This window comes from Pyxicephalus adspersus, chromosome 8, assembly GCF_032062135.1.
Source record: "Pyxicephalus adspersus chromosome 8, UCB_Pads_2.0, whole genome shotgun sequence".
Lineage (NCBI taxonomy): Eukaryota > Metazoa > Chordata > Amphibia > Anura > Pyxicephalidae > Pyxicephalus > Pyxicephalus adspersus.
In genome coordinates this window covers 10,394,708-10,420,998 of record NC_092865.1, presented here as the reverse complement: position 1 = coordinate 10,420,998, position 26,291 = coordinate 10,394,708, and the positions used below count along the sequence as shown (strand labels likewise).

Genomic DNA, 26,291 nt, shown 5'->3' with positions numbered 1-26,291 from the left:
GAAGACCTGAAAGTTTTTAAAGGGTTCCCCCATGTTAAAAAGGTATAGAAAGCCCCATATAGAAGAAACAATGTATTCCAGCTTCCATATAAATACCATTAAAAAAACAACTTAAAATAAATGTAAGACTTATTTTTTCAATTTTATTAAATAACATTTATTTGTAATATCCTGTTTCACCATCATCATAGCAAAGTAGGGTAAAAATGTCCTTGTTATCAAATCAAATTTTGTCAAAGCAAATGGATACAATGTAGCAAAGAAAAACAGATTTAACAATTTGACAAGCTTTGAAGTAGGAACATGCTTATTAACCATTAGCATGCTGGTAGAGCAGGGTGAGCCAGGGTGAGCGGTGCTGGGTGTGTGCTTGTCCCTTTAAGGCTGGGGGTTTCTATAGCAGCAGAGTGTAACACAAATAATGGATCCACAGAGCCCAGGGAGAGACTAGCAGGCTGTACAGGAGCCACAGGTAATTGTAGACTTGGAAAGTGTCACATAGGATAGAAAATAGATCTGCCAAGCTTTCCTATAAAATATTGGGGGCTCAGTGTATGAAGATCGGTTTCCGGTTACTTGCAAAGTGTGAGATAATTATTGCAGAGCAGCACTGATTTAGTCCCTCTATGATTTCCCTCTTCCTATGTCTTCTTTATGTGGCTGTTCTTGTTTTTCCTGTTTATACTTGCTCACCATCCCCCTTCTTTGTTATCTGTTTCCCATTCTCTATTTATTCTCTCTTTTTGTTACTTTTACTTTGAATTTAAAATCTTTCCTTTTTTTACTAACTTCCCATTTTCTTCTTCTCTCACTTTTATTTTTTTAAGAGTTCCCTTCCCTTCTTTCTTCATTTGTTTCTTCTTTTCCCCTTACTTCCCTCAATTTCGCGCTCCCTTCACCCTGTTCTTTTGCCTTGCTCACTTTACCTCTTCATTCATTTCTCCCTTCCCCTCTTCCTTCTTAGCTCTTACCCTTTACCTTAACAACTCCTTTCTCCTTTTTCCTACCTCCTACCCTCACTCCCTTCACTTCTTCCTTCACTCATGTCTTCTCTTTATATTTCATCTCTCCTTTCCCTACTTTCTTCATTCCTTCCATATCCTTTTCCTAATCTCTCCCCTCACCTCTCCCATCATAGTTCCCCACTTATTCTTCATTCTTTCCTTTATTCCTCCCTCTCTTCCCCTCTTGCTTCATCAGATCCTTCCTCTTTCCTTCCTCCTTCTTCCCTCCTTTCTGCTCTTACTTCAATCCTCTCTTTCTCTCCTCTATCTTTATTGCCATCTTACTTCATCTTTCCCTTCCCTTCTTTCTTCATTTCTCTCTTACCCTCAGCCTTCATCTTCCCTTTCACTTCTTCATAGTTCCTTCTCTCTCTTCCTTCATTCCTTCTTTTCCTCCTTCCTTCTCCTCTTTCTTCATCACTGCTTTGCTCTTTTCCTTCATCCCTCCCTTCCTCTCTTTCCTTATCCCTTCCTTTCCTCTCTTTCTCTCTCTTTCTTTTTCTTCCCCTTCCTCTCTTTCCCTTTCCCTCCCTTCCTCTCTTTCCTTATCCCTTCCTTTCCTCTCTTTCTCTCTCTTTCTTTTTCTTCCCCTTCCTCTCTTTCCCTTTCCCTCCCTTCCTCTCTTTCTTCTTTATTCATTTCCTTCCTTTCCTTATCCCCCCTTCCTCTCCTTCCCTATCCCTCCCTTCCTCTATTTCCATATTCCCCCTTCCTCTCCTTCCTTGTCCCCCCTTCCTCTCTTTCCTTATCCCTCTCTTCCTCTCTTTCCCTTTCCCTCCCTTCCCCTCTTTCTTCTTCTTTCATTTCCTTCCTTTTTTTTATATCCCCTTCCTCTCTTTTCTTATTCTCTCTTCCTCTCTATCCTTATCCCTCCGTTCCTCTCTTTCCTTATCCCTCCTGTATCCTCTTTCTTCATTCCTCCATTACGTTCTTCTCTCCTTTCTCTTGCCCATTTCATCCCCTCCTGCCATGCAAACCATTTCTTTATTATTTTTCCTGATCACTTCCTTTCTGCTAACACGGTTTATAAAAAGGATGCAACAGAATTACTACTATAAATAAGGAAAATTTGCAATCAGGACACACATTCACTGGGTCTGATTTATTAAAGCTCTCCAAGACTGGAGAAGATAAACTATTATTGAAGAACCTGGGTGATACAGCAAACATGTCATGAATCTGGTTTAGGATTAAAATCATTTAACAACTAATTGCAAATGATTTTTAGGTAATCCATTCCAGGGTTGCTAAATCCTCCAGGTTCTCCCATGATAATCTATCTTCTCCATTCTTTGAGCGCTTTAATAAATCAGGATCAATAATGGAGTCATAGTCACAAGTATCCCCATTGGGTAACTGTCCTTCACCTTTCTCTAATCTCAAAATTTCTAGCATGTCCCCTAATTTTCTGTCTTGGTGACAGCGGTTACAGGGCTAAATAGAGGGGCAAATGTGACCCAGCAGGGCAAAGACATAATGGCCTAATCCCTCCTCGCCCTATCTAAAAAAAAAATGCTTCTGTTAAACATTATGGCCCATTAAGGTGTTTGCATTGTGGTAATGCACATAACACACTTTGCTAAGAGTTGCCATTCATTTTGAACCCTAATGCACTTGTATTGTAGAATAGCAAAGCACAGTAGAATTTCCTTCATTTCAGTGCATTAGAAAAAAGATTTGCGTGCTTTTTTTTTTTTTTTAACACATTCAGGTGCATTGGAAATCTTTTAATTTTCAATGGGCCACTTTAATGCAACATACGTTAACACGCAACATAATGCACATTAATATACATCCATTAACACACCGAATAGATTTTAATGGGCCCATTCTATTTAAAATACAAATGCATATTTATATTTTCATATATTAGCTGAAATGCTTTTCATTTGTAATGTTAGGATTAGAATATTGCTGTACCGCTGTGTTCATTTATAATACAAACGTCATTCCCACCTGTGGTATTGTTTATCACAAAAAGGATTCAGAGTGAAATCCATATTGGAGAATGACATTGGCACCTTTTATACCCTATTTGTATATTTCAGTAACAATAAATTCCTTGTGATGTTGTGAATAGCTATAGAATATCATTCACAAAGCTAATACACCAGGATGTTGATTTTAGTAATTTTCAAATCTGGCTGTCAGTTTTTTGAAAATAAGAATCCTGGTGTGTCTGCTTCGAGAAATTGATCATAGTGAGGAAAAGCTGACGAACAGCTCGATAATATAAGTTGTGACTTGATAACTTTACCAAACGCTGGTCTCCAACCAAGAAATCTTATAACATAATTGAGATATTATTTCTGCTGTAGTATGCTCACCTCTTGCTGGGTACAATATTTTGAATGTTGGATAAAAATATCTGGAGCGGCAAAGAGAGTCTGGAAATGGCAGTTTATTATACCTAGATACAGTAATGTAAATGTTTTCCTTGAATATATAAAGTTTAAAATATAACCCAGGTATCTATAAGTAGGGACACCCTGGGGTTTGCCTGCTGGCAGATCAATGGGTGCACATAATTCGGGTTATACAGCAAATTCGATTCATAAGTCTGAAGAAGGGGACAAGGTCCATGAAACGCGTCACTTGTTGGGCAGTAGGCTTATATTTGGATATTCCCTGATCACTGTCTTTCAAGATGTAACGTCTATAAATGGATATTCTAACTAGATTACAACATTAAAAATCTAACACACACAATTGGTTTATATTTGGCTATCATGCCTTTTAGCTTGGAAAATGTGCATACTGATACGTATACATACGTATGATAGATATTGTGTTTGTATTGTATTTTTATTATGTTTTGTTTTTTGGAGCGGATGTGTCTCAAATATTTTATACTGGTCAAGATAGTTTTAGGACTTCCCATTTGGATGATACTTCAATGCATAAGTGAACTCAAAATACAAAAAGTCTCCAAGAGATAGAAGATTTTGGCAAAATAGATTTGCATCCTGGGCCTGTCATCACTGCAGGGTTCTAAGAAAATGGTAGGTGTGTGCCATATAATCATGAATTCACAGCATACTTGCCAATCATGGCACACACCTACCCTTTATGGCAAAATGTCACCTGTACCAACAAGTTTAGTCCTGCCTTTCATATATGATACATATTTGGGATGAATGGCCCTTTTTAAATGCAATGGTTGATCTTTTATATTATATATTTATCTCTCCTATATATATCACCCACTTTATCTACATCACAATGGGTGTACCTTAAAAATGTTTAATGTTGAACCCCACCGTTCCCTGCAGTTATTTAAGTGTTCCTCTGCTGGACCAAAAATGTTTCTTCCATTGAACCATCTTTACCATGACTGTTCTTGAAATGATAATACTGTGAAAATTTTTGTTTTTAGGGCACCAGTAAAACCATGGAAGAAAATTATCTGATAGCGGCAACTGAAAGTCTTCTACTGGAACGCGGACTCTGTATTAACAACTGTCAGGGTAAAAACCTTGAGGAACTCGTTGTTTTACAACTAAGCAAGCTGCTCTTGAAGGAAGTGAATCTTTTACAGTATTGTACATCCCTGAAGTTCTGCACCTTGGCTAATAACTACATTACAGACATCAGAGCTCTCCAAGCATGTGTGCATCTCATTAAGTTGGACTTACATGGAAATCAGGTACATAAGTGTACATATATTGAAAGCCAGGTACAAAATTATTAAATTGATCTCTTTCTTTAGCTGATAAAGGATTTAAAGTCTAAATGGGATCTGAAAAATATGGTAGAGAATATGATGACGCCACTGGAAGGAACAACGAGGGACAGCTTTAAAATGAGAAACATGGGACCAGGAACACACAGTATAGTAGATGGCATTACCAATAGATGGAGCGACGAGGGACAGCTTTGAACAAAACACAGCATTTCCGGCGTCTATGAGCCAGGATGTGCACTGTACTGTGCATGGGCCACAAGCAATGTGCAGTTTATAAAAAATTGCTAGGAAAGGTCTTGTAATATACATGACATGCAAAGTCTCCTCTGCAAAAAATACTCTGCTATCATTTTTTTTTTAATCAGCAAAAGTTTTCTAGAATATGAGATAACAAAGATATAACCTCATCCACGGTCCTGAAACAACCAGCAGCTCCCTATTCGGCACCATATCATAGGTTGGCACTTCCATCAATATTATTAATATTATTATTATTATTATTATTATTATACATATTCCATGCAATATGAGACCAGTGGTGGCCACTGTTTTTGCATTGTACATGATGATGTTTGTAATGGGTTGGCAACAAGACCGTTGGAGATGGGCAACAGGAAAAGTTCATTCATCTGGTCATTGCATCTAGAAATGGCATTCAGAATAACCACAGAGATAAGTAATGTTCCCCTCTATCTCTTATCAAAAACAAACTTCAATATCATTTGGGGTGAAAACATTTAAATCTTGTGTACGCCTGGGGTTACACTTCATGTTGTTTCTTAATAGTAATATTTAAAGCTGTGTTTGTGAACTGTACTTAAAATACTTGTGTTCCTGTTGACCTACTTTTATGATTCATGGACCCCTGCTACACCGAATAACCAAATCATGGCACTATTTTCTCTTTTATGGTAAGGCAATAGAATAGTGTAATTACCCTGTCCTCACCATGCTAAATGGACTGTAGACGAACAGTGGAACCGTCATTGGTACTGGTAGTCTGATGGCACGTTAGTGACTCACAACACTGCAATATTTGGCTCATAATGAGTTTTTTTTTTTTTTTGCATGAAATAGATACTTCCTGCTCAACGATGTAATTTGGTTAAGCTAGTATGTGGTCAACCCATTCATCATACCGTGCAGAAAAGCATCATCATCATCATCCATCCTAGGGGAAATGTGTTAGGACTACAGAACACTTCTTCATCTCCTATTCTCTGTAGCATATGAAGGAATTTTTCTATAGTCTATAGCAGTGTTTCGTGTCCTTTTGAACCATTGAAATAACTTTCAGGTCTTCAGGGAACCCCTACTACAAATACTACACCCACAACTCACAGTAACTTAATGTGGAGGTCAGTGGGAAGAATGTCTTTTACATTGCTGGCTGGTAGGAAAATGTCACCCTTACATTTAAACATTAGTTAAATTGACCTCAGAGGCATAAATTGCTCAGTGCTTAAGGAACCCCTAATAACCTATGGAGGACCCTAAGGTTCCACTAAACCCTGGCTGAGGAAAACGCATCCATAGAAATAGCTGGAACCAATGCTAACTGTCAACTTACTGAAATAACAAAACCCTTTCAATGATATATTTAACAGACAAAAACGGAAGCACAAAAGAGAAGTTTATTGTTAGGAGTTACATAAACTTTAATTGCTGTTCTCTCCTAACAATGCTTTGTTATAAAAATATGTGTCCTCCTGCCTTTTGGAGCAGAGTAATATACAGATAATACTCAGTGCACAAGTACTGTGTAGGCGTTACATAGAAAAATGAAATAAAAAAGAAAAAACCTCTACAGTCAGACGGCGGGGTATGCGGTTATATAATCTGGAATAAAGATGAAATTCAGTGGCTGCATTTTCAACAAAAGTACATTTTTCTTTCGTGTGGTCAAGTTTCTGGCTTCTGTATAAACTTTTCATTATTTTAATATTGGCGTCTTTTAATTAAAACCCTATTTTTCGGAGACGGGAGAACTCATAAGGTGACTCTCTAACTTTTTCTTGGGCATTGGACACATTTAAAGGGAAGATGATGAAAAGAGTTCCCAGCGTCTCATTTATTTTTCGTGAGCTAAGCAGAGAAGCTTCCCGTGGAAGTACAATAGGAACAATTTAATTGCAACAGCATAATTTATCTCCTATCAACTTTCTTCCAGCTGACAGTACTTTTAATCAGGTCCATGAGCGCGAACAGGTGACCGCGTTGTCCATTGTTGCATGAATGAAGAATGTTTAACATAAAGTCATTTAAATGTACCTTTTTTCTCCCGAGAAAGGCTTAATATTTTTTTTTGCCTTCTTCTTTTTACTGTGAAACTGTCAGGCCTTAAATAAGACTGAGCTAACAATATTAGTAAAGCTGAGTACATTGTTATATTGGCAAGTACCTGTGGTAATTGTTAGAACAAAGCCTTAGAGCCCCCAGATTCCAGAATTGGTCTGAACAAAGGATTACAGACTTCACAGCAGATTGGCCTCCTACCAGTGTTCCTGTCTATATTTGAGTATAACTATTACTTTTTTGAATCTAAAAAAGCCATTAGAAGAATCTTGGTTTATACTCAGAACAAAGCACTAGATAATGCTATGCTCTCATGTAAAGCACACATTTTAAAAAATAAGAAAAAGGAATAGCTGCAAAGAGCAATCCACCAGAATTTTAACATGGCATTCAAGCAGTCAAAAATATTTTCATTTAAACAAAAATGTACTCCTTGAATGTCAATTAAAGTGCAGGTGGATTGGTCTTTACATCAGTTCTACATTTTCCCTCTTTTTTAATTTCTCTTTTGTTGTTATGTTGGGATGTAGCCTAATTGGAAATACCAGTCCAGAATTGCAATATTTCATGCCTCAGGTAAAGTACTCTTACCACCTGAAACATTAGTAACGTTTGTTACACATGTTGCATGAGGGCACAGCATCATCTACTGGTGGCCAAGAGTATAGCATAAAAAATAATTTAGGCCAATCACAACCAATATAAAAAGTTTAAAATACTTTGGGCTCTATTAATTATTTATTCCCATCACTTCCCTTCAGATTTGTTCATTTTCTTCATTTATACAGATAGCATTTCCTATTGTGACAGCTGTGCACGTTTGAGATTGTCTACTAGGTAGCAGGACGAGTACTGAAATGAGTAGTGTAGACCATCTATCAGCGAATTTCAGAAAAATTGACAGGGGATTAATTTATAAATAAAGCCCTTTCACCTGTAAAATGTAAATGTTCGTTTGAATGTTAGCAGTAATATACAGATCTATAGGATCTGTCTATAAATAGGATCAGGTATATAAATAGAATATATACCGTATTTTTCGCCATATAAGACGCTCCGGAATATAAGACGCACCCAATTTTAAAGGAGGAAAATCTAGAAAAAAAAGATTCTGAAAGATTATTCCCCTTCTGATCACTCATGTGCCATTCATACTGGTATTCTCCTTCTGATCACTCATGTGCCATTCAAATTCCCTTTCTGATCACTCTGTGCCTTTCAAATTCCCTTTCTGATCACTCTGTGTCATTCCAATTCCCCTTCTGATCACTCTGTGTCATTCAAATTCCCCTTCTGATCACTCTGTGCTTTTTTTCCACTGTACGGCAGTTAGGACAGGGAACAGCAGGTGGCGCTGTGCCGGCTTCTTTCGCTCTGCTTTACAGACAGGAGAAGACACGATGCTGGCAGAGGAGAGAAGAGACAGACGCTGCATGCAGCCAGAGACACACGCAGGATTGGGGATCGGATATTTTAATTATTTTATAACACATTTGTCGTATAGGACGCACTAACTTTTCCCCCCCAGTTTTGGGGAAAAAAAAGTGCGTCTTATACGGCAAAAAATACGGTATATCTATATATATATATATATATATGATATAGGATCAGGTCTATAAATATTTAGACGTGGACCACTTTTTTCTAATTTTGGTCCAGTACATTACCACGATTATTTTAAATAAAACAACTCAGATGTAGTTGAACGGCAGACTTTCAGCTTTATTCAGTGGGTTGAACAAAAAGATTGCATAAAAATGTGAGGAACTAAAGCCTTTTTTTTAACACATTCACTTATTCTGTTCTACAGTCCATTCAGCATGGTGAGGACAGGGTAATTACACTATTGTATTGCCTTACCATAAAAAAGAAAATAGTGCCATGATTTGGTTATTCGGTGTAGCAGGGGTCCATGAATCATAAAAGTAGCTCAACAGGAACACAAGTATTTTAAGTACAGTTCACAAATATAGCTTTTAATATTGCTATTAAGAAACAGCATAAAGTGTAACCCCAGGCATACACAAGATCTAAATGCATTCACCTCAAATGATATTGAAGTTTGTTTTTGATAAGAGATAGAGGGGAACATTACTTATCTCTGTGGTTATTCTGAATGCCATTTTTAGATGCAATGACCGGATGCATGCACTTTTCCTGTTGCCCATCTCCAACGGTCTTGTTGCCACACCATCACAAACATCATCGTGTACAATGCAAAAACAGTGGCCACCACTGGTCCCATATTGCAAAAAATGATGGGAGTGCCAACCTACAGTACACATATAGTATCCTAGGTTTATATTTGAGTCAAAACATTTTTTTTGTATTATCAAGTAAATTGAAGTACTTTGTTTTTTATTTGGATCAGTTTATATTCGGGTATTTACTGTAAACCATGCAATAGTTAATAGGCTGTCTAATGCATGAACTGCAATTGGAACCAAGGGTCCAGCACTAAATAGAGATTAGTAAACTTGCCAGGTTTGGTTCCTTTCCAGTTAGAGAAAACATTCTTCATGGTTTTTGAACCCAACCTTCAAGCTAAACCTATTGAAGCCTACAGGAGAGGACTCAAATGTTCTTGGGGTTGTTATATTAAAGGATTGTTGCCAGCCAGTGAGATCTCTGCTCCTCTATACCTTAACAACATTAGGAAAATTTGATTCTTGTCCCATAGAATTAACTGGTTTTGATTTAAACATTGGGTTTGGCAAGCTTCAATGAACTCATGCTAAACCTGGTATAAACTGGCCTTGGGAAAGTTTACTCAAGCATGAGATCTAGTCCTGCAAAGGCAAGATTGTGAGTCAACCATGATCCCCTTTGATAATATTAATGCATTTGGAAAAGTAAACCTTGGTTACTTTGACTGCTCAAATTTCCAGAAAGGCTCAAATCTCATCCCCAGTATTGGAATCATGGATCAGGCAGAGATCAGAAAAACTGGACCTAAAACCAGGGGTAAGGGGAACTGAGATGCTATGCATTTGGGGCCCTCATAATTATATTTGTTTAGGGACCTGATACTTCCTTATACTAAAAAATCAGCCATGCTGCCTGACTCCTATCAAATTTTTGTGCATTTTAGATACAGAATCTTCCTGGGACAGAATTTTGGAAACATCTGAAGGACCTGAAACTGCTTTACCTGCACAACAATCGCATCAGAAATCTCAGCAATGTGGAATCCTTATCTACCTGTCCTGAACTTGTAGGTCTCACCCTCTACGACACACCAATTAGTGTGCAGAAGAACTACCGCCATATCGTGGTGAACAGTTTATGGTCACTAAAAGCCTTGGATCACTTTGTTATTTCTGATGAAGAAATTATCGAGGACTGGACGCTGCAAGGCAGATTCAAAGCACGGAGCCCTGAACTGCAGCTCAACATTTTACCTTCATTCAACAAGGTAATGCCAAGCCTCTTCCAATTTATCTTATAGATGGTATCTTGTGCTATATAACCATTTCATTGCTATAGTAAAACCAGCAGATTCTTCTTTCATGGTGGGTGAGATCTCCAGAGAATAAGACATTGGAGGAAAATTGGCTTTTTGGAACCAGGCTTCAACAAAGGTCAACAAGCAAAAGAAATGAAGGGTAGATAGACCCTAAATTTAACTACTCCCATCAGTCTTTGTACCCCCACCCCCTTTGGAAAGGTTGCGGATCCTAAAAGGTGCTCATATTCTGTGACTTTAGGATCTTTCGTTTTTTTTGGAGGATTTTTGGAGAATGTGACAACGCCCTTCTCTACGTTTGCTAAAAACAATCACATAACAATTAGCATAATGTGTAATTTGTATTTTTGAGTTAATTGTAAAGGGGAAACTAGAATGGTCAGGGGGTCAAGTTGGAAGATGTCAAGCAAACCCCTTCCAGCAATTCTGGTGTCAACGCTATGGTCAGGAACTTTGTAATTAACTAAAACAAGTGGTAGCTGGCTTAAAAATGCATTTTCCCTACTATACTTTAATGTTTGTTTACACAACAACTATATACCCTTTCATTTTGTTTTTTTACTTTGGAAATGTTCCTAATATTATCCTTGGACCAAAGTGTCCCAGCAATTATGATGACAATACCATGTTCAGTGGCTTTGCAATTATTTTAAAATTTGGTAGGGGCTTTAAAAAAAGAGTTTTCCCAAATGAACCTTAAGTTAACATTCTCTTTACTTAAATTCATTTTACTTGGAACCCTGACCCCTACTTCCCACCCTAACAATTTCAGTCACTCAGTCATGTTCAAGGGGCATCTCCCCTCCTGTTGTGTGCTACTTCACCCTCCTCCTAGATTGTAAGCTCTTCGGTGCAGGGTCTTCTCCTCCTCCTGTGTCATTGTCTGTATCTGTCTGTCATTTGCAACCCCTATAATGTACAGCACTGCATAATATGTTGGAGCTTTATAAATCCTGTATAATAATAATAAATTAACCTATAAAGTCAGCAATGTCAATTTTAAACATTTAGAACATGTAGAAGCTTGGACAATTTTGCAAAAGTCACCTAACCTTTGCTACACTTTACTCAGCATGCATGCACATACCCATATTATTGAAGCTACGGAACCAATGCCAGAGGTATCTCACCTTATGCTAACCTGTGTCTTCTAAACTCTGGTAACATAGGGTACAGGGTATTATCCAATGTTCTGCACCTCTAAAGATGGCAGGGTGGCAACCGGAACAATGAGCAAATATGGCCGTCCCCAATTACATATAGTATATCATTACTAGCTATACCTAGTAAAAAAGCCTTCAAAATCAAAACATACACTGAACTCTGACATTCACTGAAATATTCCCTGATGAAGATTCAATTACTGCCATTGCAGCACATGGACCTGGAAGATTCCCACCAGGAAATGTTTCAGTAAATGTCTGATTTTATTCTATATAAATAATCACAATGATGAGATTTACTCTTTCATGCAACAAATAAAAAAATTAAATAGACCCTTTAAAAATGAATAGACCAAAGAAATATAATTTAATCACTGAAAACAAATTATCTTATTAGATATTTTTAAGTCTAGTAATGGCTTCTCCAGCTCATCTCCTCCTAGGAATCAGACATTGTTAAGTGATACATTAGTAAGCTGGTTATGTACAAATAAAGGTTAGAGAATCCCCCATGGACCCCGGCAGTCAAATAGATTGTCCTTTCAATGCTCCTGTCTGGCCTTCCTATACTGAGTGCAGGCTGTCAGGTCTCTGCGTTGGTTTGTTTCTTAGAAATGCAAAATCCCCGGGGGAATGAGAGCAATTTGTGTACAATTTTCAGAACGTCGTATACAATATGTAACTCCATTCATACATTTTCAGAGGTAAATGCAGCAAATATGCACTGGAATTTCATACAGATCTTTTCCTTCCTTATTCCTAGTATAGCAAACAGCTGAAATTGATATAAAAAGACTGATCTGCCCACTCTGATGTGGAACATTATGGGCATTTCAGACCCACGTAGAGCTCTAGCATTCTAGCACAGGCTCAACTTTAGTCTGAACTGCTCCAATGCCATTGAACTCTTTTAGCCATGCAGTTGCTTTTTGGAAGAACGGCAGCTGTTAGCGCATGCAGAAATGTTGCCACTCTCGGGGGGCACAGCTCAATTTAGCAATGTGCCCATGAGCAGCCACCTGTTCTGTTTTCTATCCCTGATATGTAAAGGGCCTGACTGAATGGTGGCCCATGTGCCTTACACCCTAGGTAGGGTTTGGTAACTGGTTGTAGCCAAGTTTACCTAGGGTTAAGGAATGTGAACAGTCCCACAGAAATGCCAAGGATCTGTATTTCTGTCCATTCTGTTCTGAGATTCTACAGCTTTGGAACCTCCTCTGCTGCAGGTAATTGTGCAGTAAAATCAGAAGCTGAGCTAATTTTCATGTTGCTCCACTTTCTCATCCAATCAGCATGCTCCTTGTAGCACATGGCCACTACATCTCTGGTTGGCTCCTTCTACTTTGCCATATCCCAGGCTGAACTTTGCTGTACAGTAAATTGCAAGAGGCTGATCACTTTTTTTTAAATAATTACACTGTTTGCTTTTAAAATTACATTTATTGATGTGGTATTGAACACAGATCTGCATTTTGATAACAGGATCTTCATTTCTTCTTTTCTCTATCCAAAACTAAGGCTTTTTTTTGTAAAGTGTGGTCTAAAACTGCATGCTTTGCAGATCCTGTGCACAAAGAAGCAGCAAACCACACCACAAGCCAATGCATTTCAATGGCTTGCCCTTGTGGTTGCTGTGTGGTTCTTTCTCCAGTGGAGAAAAAGAAACCAAGTGGCAAGAAGCCACAGATTTCATCCAGGATCCGCACCACAATCCCACTTCAACCACAACGCCAAAGTAACCTTGTGCAACAACTCCCATTGGGCTGAATGAGAACTGTTGGGAGTATGGTTGGGGCTCTGTGGTCATGCCGTAAGCCACTGCAGTTTACCACCCCAATGAAATGGCACTTTGAACAAATTGGGTAAGGTTACATTACACAGATCTGTCAGGGTAACACTGGCCACTTTCTGACAAGAGGAGAGAAAAAAGTGGTGACTATCAGTAATCTGCTGCTCTTTCATTGTCCAGTCATAGGCCGAAGCTAGTGTTAATATGCAAACTGTATTGTTAACTGCTCTGGAGAAAAGTAGGTGTCCTTGCTAAGGATTTCAGGTCTAGCTTAACAAAATTGTTCATTTTTATGGCAGACAAATCAGTTGTAATGTATCTTGCTTACAGTTACGCTGCTCAATCAATCATATTAATGTAATTTATTGTATAATACATATTTGTTGTGTGTATAGTATGTAATGATCTACAGTTATATTGGGGACTTACTGACCTTAACTGCTATCTAAAAGCAGATGACTTTCTACAGTAATGATTGGTAACCTGAAACCATGTGACCTTGCCTGCCTAGGCTAGGGAACAACATTTCCTGTTAATGTCAAAAATGAGATTCTTATTTATCCAAAATAATAATGTGATGTAGTAACGTTGACACGTACCCTATCGATTCCCATGAATTCTTCCTAATGACATCTTCAGTTTAAATAAGCCTTCATTTCCATTGCATATGACCTAATTGCGTTGTTTTGCAGGAGATCTCTGTGCATAGCGAAACAAAAGAAACACGTGAAATCATTACAAAAATCAATTGCGTTCTGGCCTCCTGTTCTCCGGTGCTAATTGTCCAGAAATGGATACGAGGTTATTTAGTGCGGCGGAGTATGGGGTATGTAGAATTCTCTCCGATCGTTTTATGTTTGTTTGGAGCGGGCCGAGAAAATAAGAAACACATTTCAGAAAGTGGTTTATGTTCCCATAAAGCATATGAGCCCTAGCGTCCCATGAACACTCTGCTGTATAACAATAATGGCCTTCTATAAAGAGCCCGCACCTCCCTGAGCCCCGATCTTTTGGGGGAAATAAACTATTAAGTAGTCAAATCTGGAGGGCACGAGCGCTGCAGAAGGAATTGTTCTCAGCTGCATCTGATCTGCCGGATGATAACTGCATGAAAAATTGGAGAATGCAGTATGTTTGTGTACATAAATAAACAGTATATATATAAATAAATAAATATATATAAATATATATATTCGCACGCACACAAAAATACATTTATAGCAAAGCTATGTTATTTTCTAGCTTTATCTGTTTGTATTTTTTATGTATTTTTATGTATATTTTAAAAGGAGACATTAATACTATGATCAGACTGGCAATGTGGTTGTGGTGTGGTTCCTGCTTTCTCATACCAGTGAACCGCTACCTCGGGGGTGGGTTCTACAAGTAGCTTCTACCTAAGTCAGCCCAATGGGGAATTATTGGGAGCAGCAGAGAGTGGTACTGCATTACTCACTGTCACTGACTGATAAATCTGCAGATGCTGGTTCTTTATTCTCCAGTGTGAGTTTATTCTCCGCTTGAAGCCACACAGAATTACATAGCCCAAAAACATAGCAATAGTGTCTCCAGATAGCCCCTAACCCATTACAACTTAACATATAGAGAAAATAAAAACATTATCCCAATTTATATAGGGGCATATAGGGGTGTATTTATGCATTTTTTCGCCCAAGATTAAAACAACTTCTACTCAAGATTCACACATTTATCTTTTGTAATTGAATTCTATTTAGTTGTATGAATCATAAAAATATATAATAGACCCCTTGGTCTGAAAAATGTGAAGGCTGCATGAAGAAAAAAAATTTAGTATCACGGGGGTAGGCTTTCATTGGTGACATTTGGTGGTTCTGATGGGGCAGTAACCAGGACCCTTCACCCAAAGATGCACTTTTTTTGTCCCTTTGGAAACATTTTTGGCTTTATTTATAAAGCAGGGCACCAGGGAATGTTTGAGGGAATGTCTGAGTCCTTTATATGATCCATTGACAACCTCTCGAGATAAAAGCCCGTGTTTATGTGACCCCATGAGTTGAGTTCTTCCCTATTCTTCTTCCAGTGACAGTCTAGGTTTAGGATTTTCTATCAATTTGAATCTCACTGATAGTGGTCGCCATGATGAATAGAGGGCTCATTCTCTCTCTGGAGGGGTACCAGACAGCCATAAATACATGATATCATCGACACCACTCTACCCAAAATAACAATTAAAATAAAATATATCCAAAATATAGAAATAACTTAAATTTTGCAAACTTAAAAAATAAATTAGCCATTTAAATGAAGCTGGAACAAAACTGTATAATTTTTGATCATTTAGAACTGGTGACAGGGCCTCTTTAAATAAAAACAAAAATAAGTTACCAGCTCTTAGACGAGCACTTTTCACCTCTGCGTTGTTTTCCGCTGTTGTCTTGTTGACAGCCTGAGCCTGCCTTGTAGTGTCAGCTGAGCCCATGATCTGGATAATACTCCGGCGTCTTCCTTTGGGAGCCGCCTGTCTGAGTGAAGAGTAAGTAGCAGAAGCAGCAGCAGAGGAGCTCGGAGAGAGAGAGAGAGGAAGGCAGCTGAGAGATAGCTCAAAGCTAAATAGAGCGCTGGGAGTTTGGGAGGAATGATAGGGGTATAAAATAGAAAAATGAAGTATCCATATACAAAATAAAATAAGCTAGAGAAAATCCAATCTGCGGCTGCAATCCTAAACTTTTCTTTATGGATGTGTAGGGTCACAAGTGTGAGTTCTCATCCCCCATCTATTACCCGGGGCTTAGAATATTTCCAAGGTATACTAAAAAAAATAATATGTGGCGTGTATATTTGTAGCTTTATTTTTCAGTCGGGAAAGTGGAGGACGAAATTGCATTCCCATCGAAGGAGAAGTCAGGAGGAGGACGGGAAGAGACCTTGCGTGAAATCCGAATTTAGAGATAACTTCAATCTCCAAAACAGCAGAAAGATGCCTGGGAATAAACAGGTACTGCACCAACAATATGGCGCTTCCACTCTGATGGACACAGCCAATGGCACTTTATTCTTTTCGTAAATATGTAAGAGGAAATGAAACCTGTGGGTTGCTGACCTTCCTTGGAAAATGCTAGCTCTGACATTAGTGATGCCTGTGTGGCAAATTTGTGAGAAGCGTGGAACTGGTAAAATGAGAATTCCTTATCCAGTACTTGTTCCAGCTCAAGGATTTAGGGAGGTTGGCAATGGTAGTCTATATATTTAATTCGGGGAGTTAGCATAGTACCATGGAGTATACAGTGCCCATGGAGGCTATAAGGAGGCGTCTCTGTTCTGCCTTGGATGGTCATCTGTCTATGTTTTTTGGGTCCATTTACACATAAGCATTGCAGAAACGTGTGGATTCTTGTGCACTGTGGCCATTCAGTACCAATGGGATGCCTAAAGGTGAAAAAAGTGCACACTGCTAGAGGTGCTCGGAACAGAAAAATTTCAACTGACATTGAATCTTGTTGGAAACTCCTACTGGATCAATGACTCATGCAACAGTGACAGCTATATTATGGCTTAGCCAATCTGGTTGCCAGATGATAACTGTCATCCATGACAGTTTATCCAATCTGGCTTGGATGTCTAATACGAGGTCTGATTGGAAATCAACTCATATAGGGACCCATAAGACTCCCAACACCCAACTCCTATCTAACCAATACTTCACAGTGCAAAAAGCAATATTTCAGCACATAGTAGCACATAGCAATTCAAGGATGCCTCGAAGGCATGTTGGAGTGTCAATAATGCTGAACTAAAGCCACAGTACTCACCTATCCCTGTTTCATAACAGAGCACTGCTATTTTTCTTTTTTTTTTACCTCCGGTAGTTGATCTTTGCCTATCTTCGTGGGGCTGGGATGACGTAATGCAGGCACGTGGGTGTTCATTCATTCCCGGCCCAGGCAAGGGAATTTGTTCATGCAGTGCATATATGTAAATGGGCATCAGTTGTACCATTACTCCACTCTGACAAGTTCCCTTTAAAGAGAACTTAAATCTGCATTAAAAAATATTAGCATGGTTTATTATTTTGCAGTATATTGATTAAAAAAAATAAAGTTTAAGCAAAAAATCTATAAATGCAGATGGCTAGTATTGGCTGATGAGCAGCTTTTAGTATATGTCTAAGCTCCATGGAAGTTTGTAGGTAATTCTCTGTGACCTTGGCCATGGACATTAGACTGTGTGACATTGCTGGGTGTAAGGACGCTGCTTCATGAGGCCTTTCTCTATCATAAACATTTAACAGCCCATGAGACGAGTAAACAGCACTCCAGATTCAGCGCCAGTGAAGCATATTACAGTTGATTTGTGGAAGATACAGCGGGATGTTCGACAGGTAAGCAGCAAAACTGGCTTGTGTGTTTTATCTTTTTTCTAAACGAGTCTACAACGTTCCATGCAGCTTTATCTAACCCTTTCATGTTCCCCAAAAACTATAGAGTTCATAACCCCAATTAATAAAATCTCATGTAGCATGTAATGTAATTTCAAAAGAAATTTTAAATATTTTAAAATCTGTGCTATTTTATTTTTTATAACTGGTCATGGTCACCTCTGATTACAGGGTTACAATGCTCTGACCCTGTCCAGGGCCACCATTAGAAGTTCCTGGTCCCCATACTAGGTAAACTTCCTAGGTCCCTCTCCTCCATTTCTAAATGTCCCAGCATTGCAAAAATCAAGCTCTTTTGATCGGGTGAGGTATAACTGTACCCCATGTCCCCACAATGACAGCCCTGACCCTGTGTCTAAATTGGGCTTCGGTGTTGTCATCCTATCACACAGGCTTTCGGTGTGGACTGCAAGTGGTCAGTTCAATGCACATTATTATTTTTTTGCAAAGGTGGGACAATTAGAACAAGTAAAGAAGGCCTTTAAAAGATAACACTACCTGTTCCTAGAGAAACTGAATCTAAGAGGCAAAAACATAAAACATTGTGAATCACAAACAAGTAAATAGTGGGGGTTAACCTCATACCTTTACAGTATCTCAGGGTGGGGTTCAAGAGTTGGACCTGGCACGTAGCTTACCATAACTTTTTCAATCCCGCAGATATTAATATTAATTATGCCTGTAATTTAAATTTATAATACATGTGCACATTATTATACAGATCAGGATCATCCATAAAGCAACCACAGGTAGGGGCCTAGGGACCAGTGTTTTCCAACTAGGGTTCCTCCAAAGGTTGCAAGGGGTTCCTTGAGCAAAAAAAAGCAACTTTTTAACTTGGGGTAACCCTTGAAAAAACTTTCAGGTCTTCAGGGAACCACTTAAATAATTACTATATCCACAGTATTTTAGCACGGAGGTCAGTGAGAATAATTCCTCTTACATTGCTGGCCATTGGGAAGAATGTCACCCTTACAGATAGCCAAAAAGATCATTGGTGTCACCTAAACTGACCTGAGAGGCACAAACTGCTCATTACTTAAGGACCCCCCTGCAACACACTGGTATAGACAATATAAAAAGGGAGGTTTATTCTGTACCTACTGAAATACTTATCAAACACAAAAAAGGGGTGGGGAGGGTCAAAGCTGTTACTTTGCCTAGGGCGCCATTTTGCCCTAATCCCCCTCTGTCTATATTGCACATCCACTTTTCTACCATTCCATCCATCAATGATCGCCATGTCTCCCATTAATCTACACGTTTCCCCATGTATTTAATTACTAAACACTGCACACTGATTCACTACTAATATATATTTGCTTGATTTTTCCTTCTTTCCGCTCGTAGCTGTAGACATTTTAAAAGGCAATGAATGGCTTAAAAGCATACAGAACTCATTTGAAGAAAGCTATTTAAACTGCTTGGATTTATCAGCTTAAGTTTAAATACTCATTTTGCCTGCTGAAGCGGAACCTGGTTCCAATCTATAAACAATAAAACTATGATGAGAGCAAGACTCATAAATTCTGCATTGTACACTAAAAACAGAAAATTAATGTGCGCCTCTGTATTCGTGTAAACGATCTGCCGCATACGTTCCCTCTGCCGCTTGGTGGGGTGCAGTAATCCTCGATATTGACTCAGGCGTATGTATATACAGTATATCCTGTGCAGATACTCAGACAAAGCCCAATGTCACATTGTTTTCTATTTGTGACAAACTTGCTGTGTTTTTTTCTTTAATATTGATATATTTGTTTTTTATTTGTATTTTATCATTTTTTAGGCATCCGTTACCAATCAATTATCTAATACTTTTTAAAATTATAGGGCTATGCACTACCTATTCATTAAGTGGTGCAGGTAGGAAAGTTAGATGGCTATCCAAGGTCATAAAAAAGCAGCTAACGCATTTTGGGGAGGCTGAACAGTACCCCGCCATCAGCACTATATACTATCATCAGCACTATAGTGTCTTATCTATAGCATGTAAAGTCCACACATTACCTAAATGGTTGTCTTGATTGGAATGCTTCTTAGCCATTTTATTTTCACAGTCTTGAAGAAACACGGGTTCGATAGGTTCTCTGGTCCTTATATTCACAGTATAGTCTTGGTCCAGTATATAATTATGCACCCTATTTATTGCCACTATAGGCACAGAGAAAGAGAACTTTTTACACCAATATAACTAATATCTGTTGCACATTGTTGCTTTTATAAATACCCTTCTCAAGTTTACTAATGCACAGAAATGTCAAAACAATTTGAATTTTTCAATTCAATTTTCTAGATTTGAATTCGATTTCTATTGTGATACTGTAATTGCATGTGACAATTACAGCATTGAGCAGAGGATAGTCACCACCTTCAGGGTGCAATGGCATCCACAGAATGAAGAGGTTTATTGTATGAATAGAATTCAAGCCTGTCTGTGAGTGGCTGTCAAGTTAATTACATGAACTTGTGGAACTACTGAGCACTGTGGACACAGAAGATTGTTGCTCCTGAAAGTGTTTTGTTCTCAGTAGACTTCAGATAAGTTTCTCTTTAGATGTCAAGCATGTATTAAACCCAAAACCAATATTGTCTCCTGTTTAGACCAGAAAGTCTTCCTAAAACACCAGCTAGCGGAGCTCCCTTACAGTATCACATTGTAAGCTTTGTCTATCCTAATGGGTCCTTGTAGAAAGAGCCATATTTTTCTTTATTTAAAAAGTTCTATTAATATGCAGGTGTTACCTGAAGCAGAAATTACATATGATCTCAGGAAGCAAAATCAAGAGCTGCCTGCTCAACGTCTCACTGAATGTAGACAAGAGAAGTTCAAAAGTGACATTGAATTAAAAATACACAAAGATCAAGGTATGTCGTTACCTTCCCATTCCATGTCCTTTATTCTCCCCTTCCCCCCACTTTCCTTTTCCATTACTTTTTTCTTTCCTTCATTGTTACTATTTAGTACTTTGCTCCTTCCCATTTTCCTTATTTTTTTTCTTCCATTTCCTATTATTTGTTCTTTCTTTTTCCTTCCTTTCCCTCCATATTCCTTTCTTTCTTTTTCCTTTCTTTCCTCTTTTCTCCCTTTTTCTTTCAACCTTTCCTCTCTTTCCTGACTTTTTTTTTTTCTTCCTTCTTCTCTTTTATTTTCTACTTTCCCTCCTTTTTTGTTTTTTTATACATTCTACCATTCCTTTGTTATTTCCTTTTGTTTTTCTTTCTTTCCTCACATTTTTCATTAATTCTTCTCATTCTTTTCTCCTTTTTTCCCCTTCATTCTTCTCATTTTTGGCACCATCTAAGTGGTGATAGGGCTTTACGTAATAGTGAGCAGCACAGTAGAGATATTACCATACTTTCCAACTTTTCTTGATAGGGAAGAGGGGCACTTTGTAGTATGTGGGCAAATGACAAACCACTGTCATGTCCTTATTTTGTTGAGAATAAAAAATTAGGTGAATCTATCTACCCAGAACAAGAGACAACTTGAGAGAAAAGAGATCTGAAAGACAGTCTTTCAAAATAAGAGACAGTTGGGAAGAATTTATCACCAAATCTCACGCCAAATCCACTAAGGCTAGAAGTCAGAGGCAGCAGTGCCTTAGATCTCACACTACAGATATACAGCATTGAGGCTAAAGGCACAGGAGTGTCTAGGCACACCTACGGTACATACCAGGATGTAAAACACATTGCCATCAGAGTATGTTGCCCTTTTTTTTCAAATCTCAACATAAGGCAACCAGTTGAATATAGGTATGTAAGGAAGCCACCTTACCTGCCAAATGATTTGTGTCTATGTCTGTCCAGTTTTATAGCTTTGCCGAACAGCACATCTTTTTCCTTCATTGTCCCCCCCTTTTTCTTTTTTTTACCTTTCCTCCCTTTGTAATTTTTTAATCCTTTTCTACTTTCTTCCTCCTTTATCCTCCTCTCCCAATACATGCCATTGATAATATTCTAATCCAACAGTTTCAATACCATTAGAAGAAATTAATGATAAAGAAATTAGCCTTTCCGGGCTAAAAATTGCTTTCCACAAATCAGAACCTTCCAAAGACCTTCTGTTATCCAATGGGAAGTCAGCAAAAGAAATCCGAGCTTCCATTCAACAAATCCATTCAGCTATAGAAACCCAACGGGATCCAGGAAATCTGTTGAAAAAAACAATGTCTAAGAAGCGTTCTAATCAAGACAACCGTTTAATTAACCTGGTGCCTCTACATGTCATAGACAAGGCCTATGAGAATCAGAAGAAAAATAATAAACTAATCCAAAACAGAAATCTGGTTGTTCAGATGCAAGCTGATAAAAAACTAGCAAAATATCGTATTGAAGAGTTTTTGGAGGAAAGAAAAAAACAAGCTATAGACCAAAACCAGGTAGATCATAGGAAACTACAGCAAAGCGCACAGTACAACCTCCTAGATAAATCCAACTTTATTGACCATGTCAAATATAGGCATAAACAGTTTCTCTATCAAAAGGAGGCCAGAAAATTGGAGAATTTAGCGGCCATAGAATTTAATACCCAGCACACCTCTGTTACAAAAACTTTAATGAGACATGATCGATTAATCAAGTCTCATGAAGAACTGAAAGAAAAAATGAAATTTGTGCAAAGTTTAAATGAAGATCAAGAAAAGCAGAAGAAGTTTATCAAATGTCTCCAGGAGCACAGGTATGATATGCTTGTAGTAATTATTGATTGAAAAATCATAAAAGCTACCTAATGAGGAATGTTTTTAAAAAAGGTCAAGTAGAGGGGAAAGGACTAGTCACCAACATTGCCTCTGGTCTCCATGCAGGTTAACTTTTTCCATTACTGACAGGGCAGCATAGACGCTCAGCGGTTAGGCCTTTGCAGCGTTGGGTTCCGGGTTTGAATCTCAGCCTGGACTATATCTGCATGGAGTTTGTAAGTTCTCCCTGTGTTTGCGTGGGTTTCCTCCCACATTCCAAAAACATGCAGTTAGGTTAATTGGACCTGAGGCTTGGGCTATTATTTTCCCAAAATTAGCCGAGTTCTTTATACATGAATGGATGCAGATCATGTTTAATATGGTTATGTAATTGATTGTTTCATCTAGCATGTTGTTCTCCAATTCTACAGTCCTAGAATAGAAATCTTGAGATGTGACCATGTACATTAGTCTGCTGAGAAACATTGACAAGGCAATTATAATCTCGTTTAAACTTAACGATTTCTTGTTAGGCCATAGGACATCACACACTTCTTCCATTCACCAGTCATGGCATAACGTATTATTTTTGAACTCGGGGTCAATGCTTTTCTCGATGCTGTTCTCTCTTTGTTTACTGTTATCTGATGGCAAATTTGCAGCAAATGCAAGTAAAGCTTTCTAAAGAAATATATATCAAATTATTTTTTAGGGATTCTTCACATTTCCATAAAACATTCCCCCACCTGGCCACTAAGTTCGAGCTTCTTTGTGTAGACAAAAGATGGCCTCACTTTTGAGCCATCATGGATTGGAGTTACCATACAGAGATCTGGCCCATGGAGCCTAAGTGCTCCCCCAGCCCAGGCTTACTGTCAACGTAAAACAGCTAGAAGGTATGCAGCTGGTGGGGCTCCTGATGGCAAAGGGCAGCGCAGTGGCAGGTTATGGATGCAGTGGTGAAATCCCATTCTTGACTAGCAAAATTTCCACACTTGGCCATGAGAAGATCCAACACATGTCTACCTCCTTGCTTCTGTGGGTGGGCAAGAGATGGCTTCACTATCAGGCCAGCTTGGATTGGAGTTACCAAACTCGTTGCTGCAACAGGTGTTCATACATGACATGCATTGCACACCTCACAGCATTAAAACACCTTATCTGCATTTTAGTGCACCTGAACACTTTATAGATTGGACCCTTTACCTAGGATGTCTGATGATCCGGCTCCTGCAGCTTATTGCCACTGTAATCCATGCCAACAGCTTATTGTCTACCTAAAAAAAAGGTTAGGACAAAGACGGAAGGTGGGGCTTTTGTGGGCGGGACAGTGAGAGTCTGTAGGTGCATTGGTGGAAACCCTTTCTTGACTATGGAAATTCCTGCACCTGGTCATCAGACGTTCCACCACCTGTCTACCATCTAGCTTCATTCGGTACACAAGAGATGGCTCCACTACTAAGCATTGGATCGGCATTAGTCCTGTATCCAGGTATCCCTAGGTATATGGTTAATTTTCTTGATGCACCTGATGGAGGTGGAAACTGTAGTTTTGTCAGTAGGTACAATAATCCTTTGAGGACATGAAAAGCTAAAGTTAAAGTCAGTTATGCTACCAAAGCTAACACTTTCAATATTTGCAGGCAGCTGGTGCTCCAGGTTGAAAAGGCTTCAGAAAAGTTTGCCCTGGACACTCTTCTTCTCCAGAAAACCGGTGAGAGATTGCAAGAAGCCCAGGATCATGTGACAACCATGAAGGGTCAGCATATTACAGTGGAACCTATGGATAAAGTCCCTGTAAGGCAGCCTGTTCCTAAGGAGACGCTTCTGAAACATTGATCTACTTAAAACAAATTTCCCCCTTGAGCTCCAGTTTGGGTAAGAACTTCACGGTTCACTTCTGAAGTCACAATCTCATTTTTACCTGCGTTGCCACCTGCTGGTAAAATGTGGTGTTAGATTTTCTCCAAAAATCTTTAAACTGCTTGTAAACCCATAACTTTTTTTTTGGATGTGGAAGAATTGGAAACCCAGTTGAACTTTACTGTCCGTTTCTACAGTTGAGCCTGTTAAACGTATCATAGGGTTAATTTCCCTTTTTCCCGCATAAGTGCTAAATTGAAAAAAATATTCTGGAAATGTACTTATTCAAATCAATAAAATAATTTGTAGCAAGGTGTTATTTGTACAATTCTTTTCTGTTCATGGTAAGGGATTTTTTTTTGTAAATGTAATTAGTTCTTTCATTTGTACTGATTTGTCAAGATGTTTATGGTGTCATGTGGGGTTAAAGTGGACCTATTATTACATTTTTAACATTGTGTAAAAGGGTGGCTTACCCTTTTATATAATAGAAAAATGTTGGTTTTGTTTATTTATTTTTTGGGGGGAGGAATCCTTCCTTTCCTTCTTTATTGCCATGGCTGTAAAGACTGAATGGGTAACCAGCAGCTTTGGGCTTCTCCCCAAGCTTATACATGCACAGAAGGGGTTTTCCCAGAATATAAAAAAAAGTGCCAACCTCACGCATGTACAATGAGATCTGCACTTTTATGTTTACATTTTCAGGAAGAAATGTCACCTGATCTCACGTTTGTGCAGTGCGAGATTGGGTGACGTAAATAGGAACCCAGAAAATGATGGTGGCACCTGATGTCCTGTTCACACCTGAAAGAAGAAGGAATCCAGGAGGTGTTGGACCAACTGGAATCAGATTGCGAAGGGTTTGAGGGCTCCTCGAAAATAAAGGTAAGTGTTATTTTTTTTTATGTAAGTTCCCTTTTAATTTAGTAATAAAGGTCACTTTGGGAGTTAAAGGGATCTAACGCTTTACCTACAGTAGGCAGGCTGAGCAAGTCAAGCACCAGTGTTGTCCAGTAAAAGGAAGAGTAAGTTGTCTCATAAATGACCATATATTAAAGTAATAAATATGTCACATCACTTCCCTGGATCATGAAAATATGTGTGTGTGTTTTGGCTCAAAAATGTATTGTAAGTAGAAGCAGCTTTGGTGTCTTCTACAATGGACATGTTGCTTTGTCCTACAATTTGACAGAGTTAAAGACTAATATTAAAGTTTATGTAAAGTATATTTTTTTCATTAAAGTAAAGATAACAAGCAGAGATGGGCAGTCAACAGTATGTGAATTTAAATATGTTTTACCACCCAGCCCCTTCTCGTAAACAAAGCAGACAACTGATTTTTTTTTCCATCACTCTGTTTTTCTATATAAATACTTTGGGCTCTTAAACCTTAGGAGTGGTAGTTTTATTTTCTCTACTTGCCCAGAAAACATTGAAGCCAATGGCAAAGAGCAATAGCCAGGCCAACAATGGCAGTCTGAATGTTTCCAGTTTTTTCTTACTGAATATTATTACAGTATATATTGTCTACCAAATCTATAAATATACCCGGCATTGTTTTTCTCCAGCCTTGAGAAATTGTATTCTGTGACTGTCATCGTCTGAACCGTCCTCTCCTGGGATTCCCTCATCTTGTCATTCTTGTGAGGTTCAGTGCTATTTTTTTTCTGTGCCACTCTCAGTTCCCAATCTTACCCCCCCTCGCCTGCTGTTTATGAAAATCAGACAGACGCACTTTCAGGAGGGTTACTTTCATTTCGCATGCACGATTAATTCATTGACAATGTGTGACAACAGCTTATTCATCAAAGTCATACGGGAACGGCGTGTGTGCCCTCTAACTCGCGATGCCAGTGGTACCCTGCCAGGCAGACTGAGGATGGGATGATGGGTAAACCCCCATAGGAGCTGCCTTTGGAAGCCA

The 26,291-nt window shown here is 38.6% G+C and overlaps 1 protein-coding gene across 1 annotated transcript; it reads left to right on the top strand.

The window, feature by feature from the left end:
* The first annotated feature begins 428 nt into the window (after positions 1-428).
* LRRIQ3 (leucine rich repeats and IQ motif containing 3) lies at positions 429-24,661 on the top strand. Its single transcript, XM_072419474.1, has 9 exons — positions 429-472; positions 4,381-4,650; positions 10,076-10,399; positions 14,095-14,228; positions 16,229-16,379; positions 17,673-17,762; positions 20,558-20,687; positions 21,795-22,503; positions 24,148-24,661. Exons 2-9 carry the CDS (start codon positions 4,396-4,398, stop codon positions 24,341-24,343), a joined length of 1,989 nt encoding a protein of 662 aa, XP_072275575.1. The 5' UTR covers positions 429-472; positions 4,381-4,395; the 3' UTR covers positions 24,344-24,661.
* Positions 24,662-26,291: the final 1,630 nt, after the last annotated feature.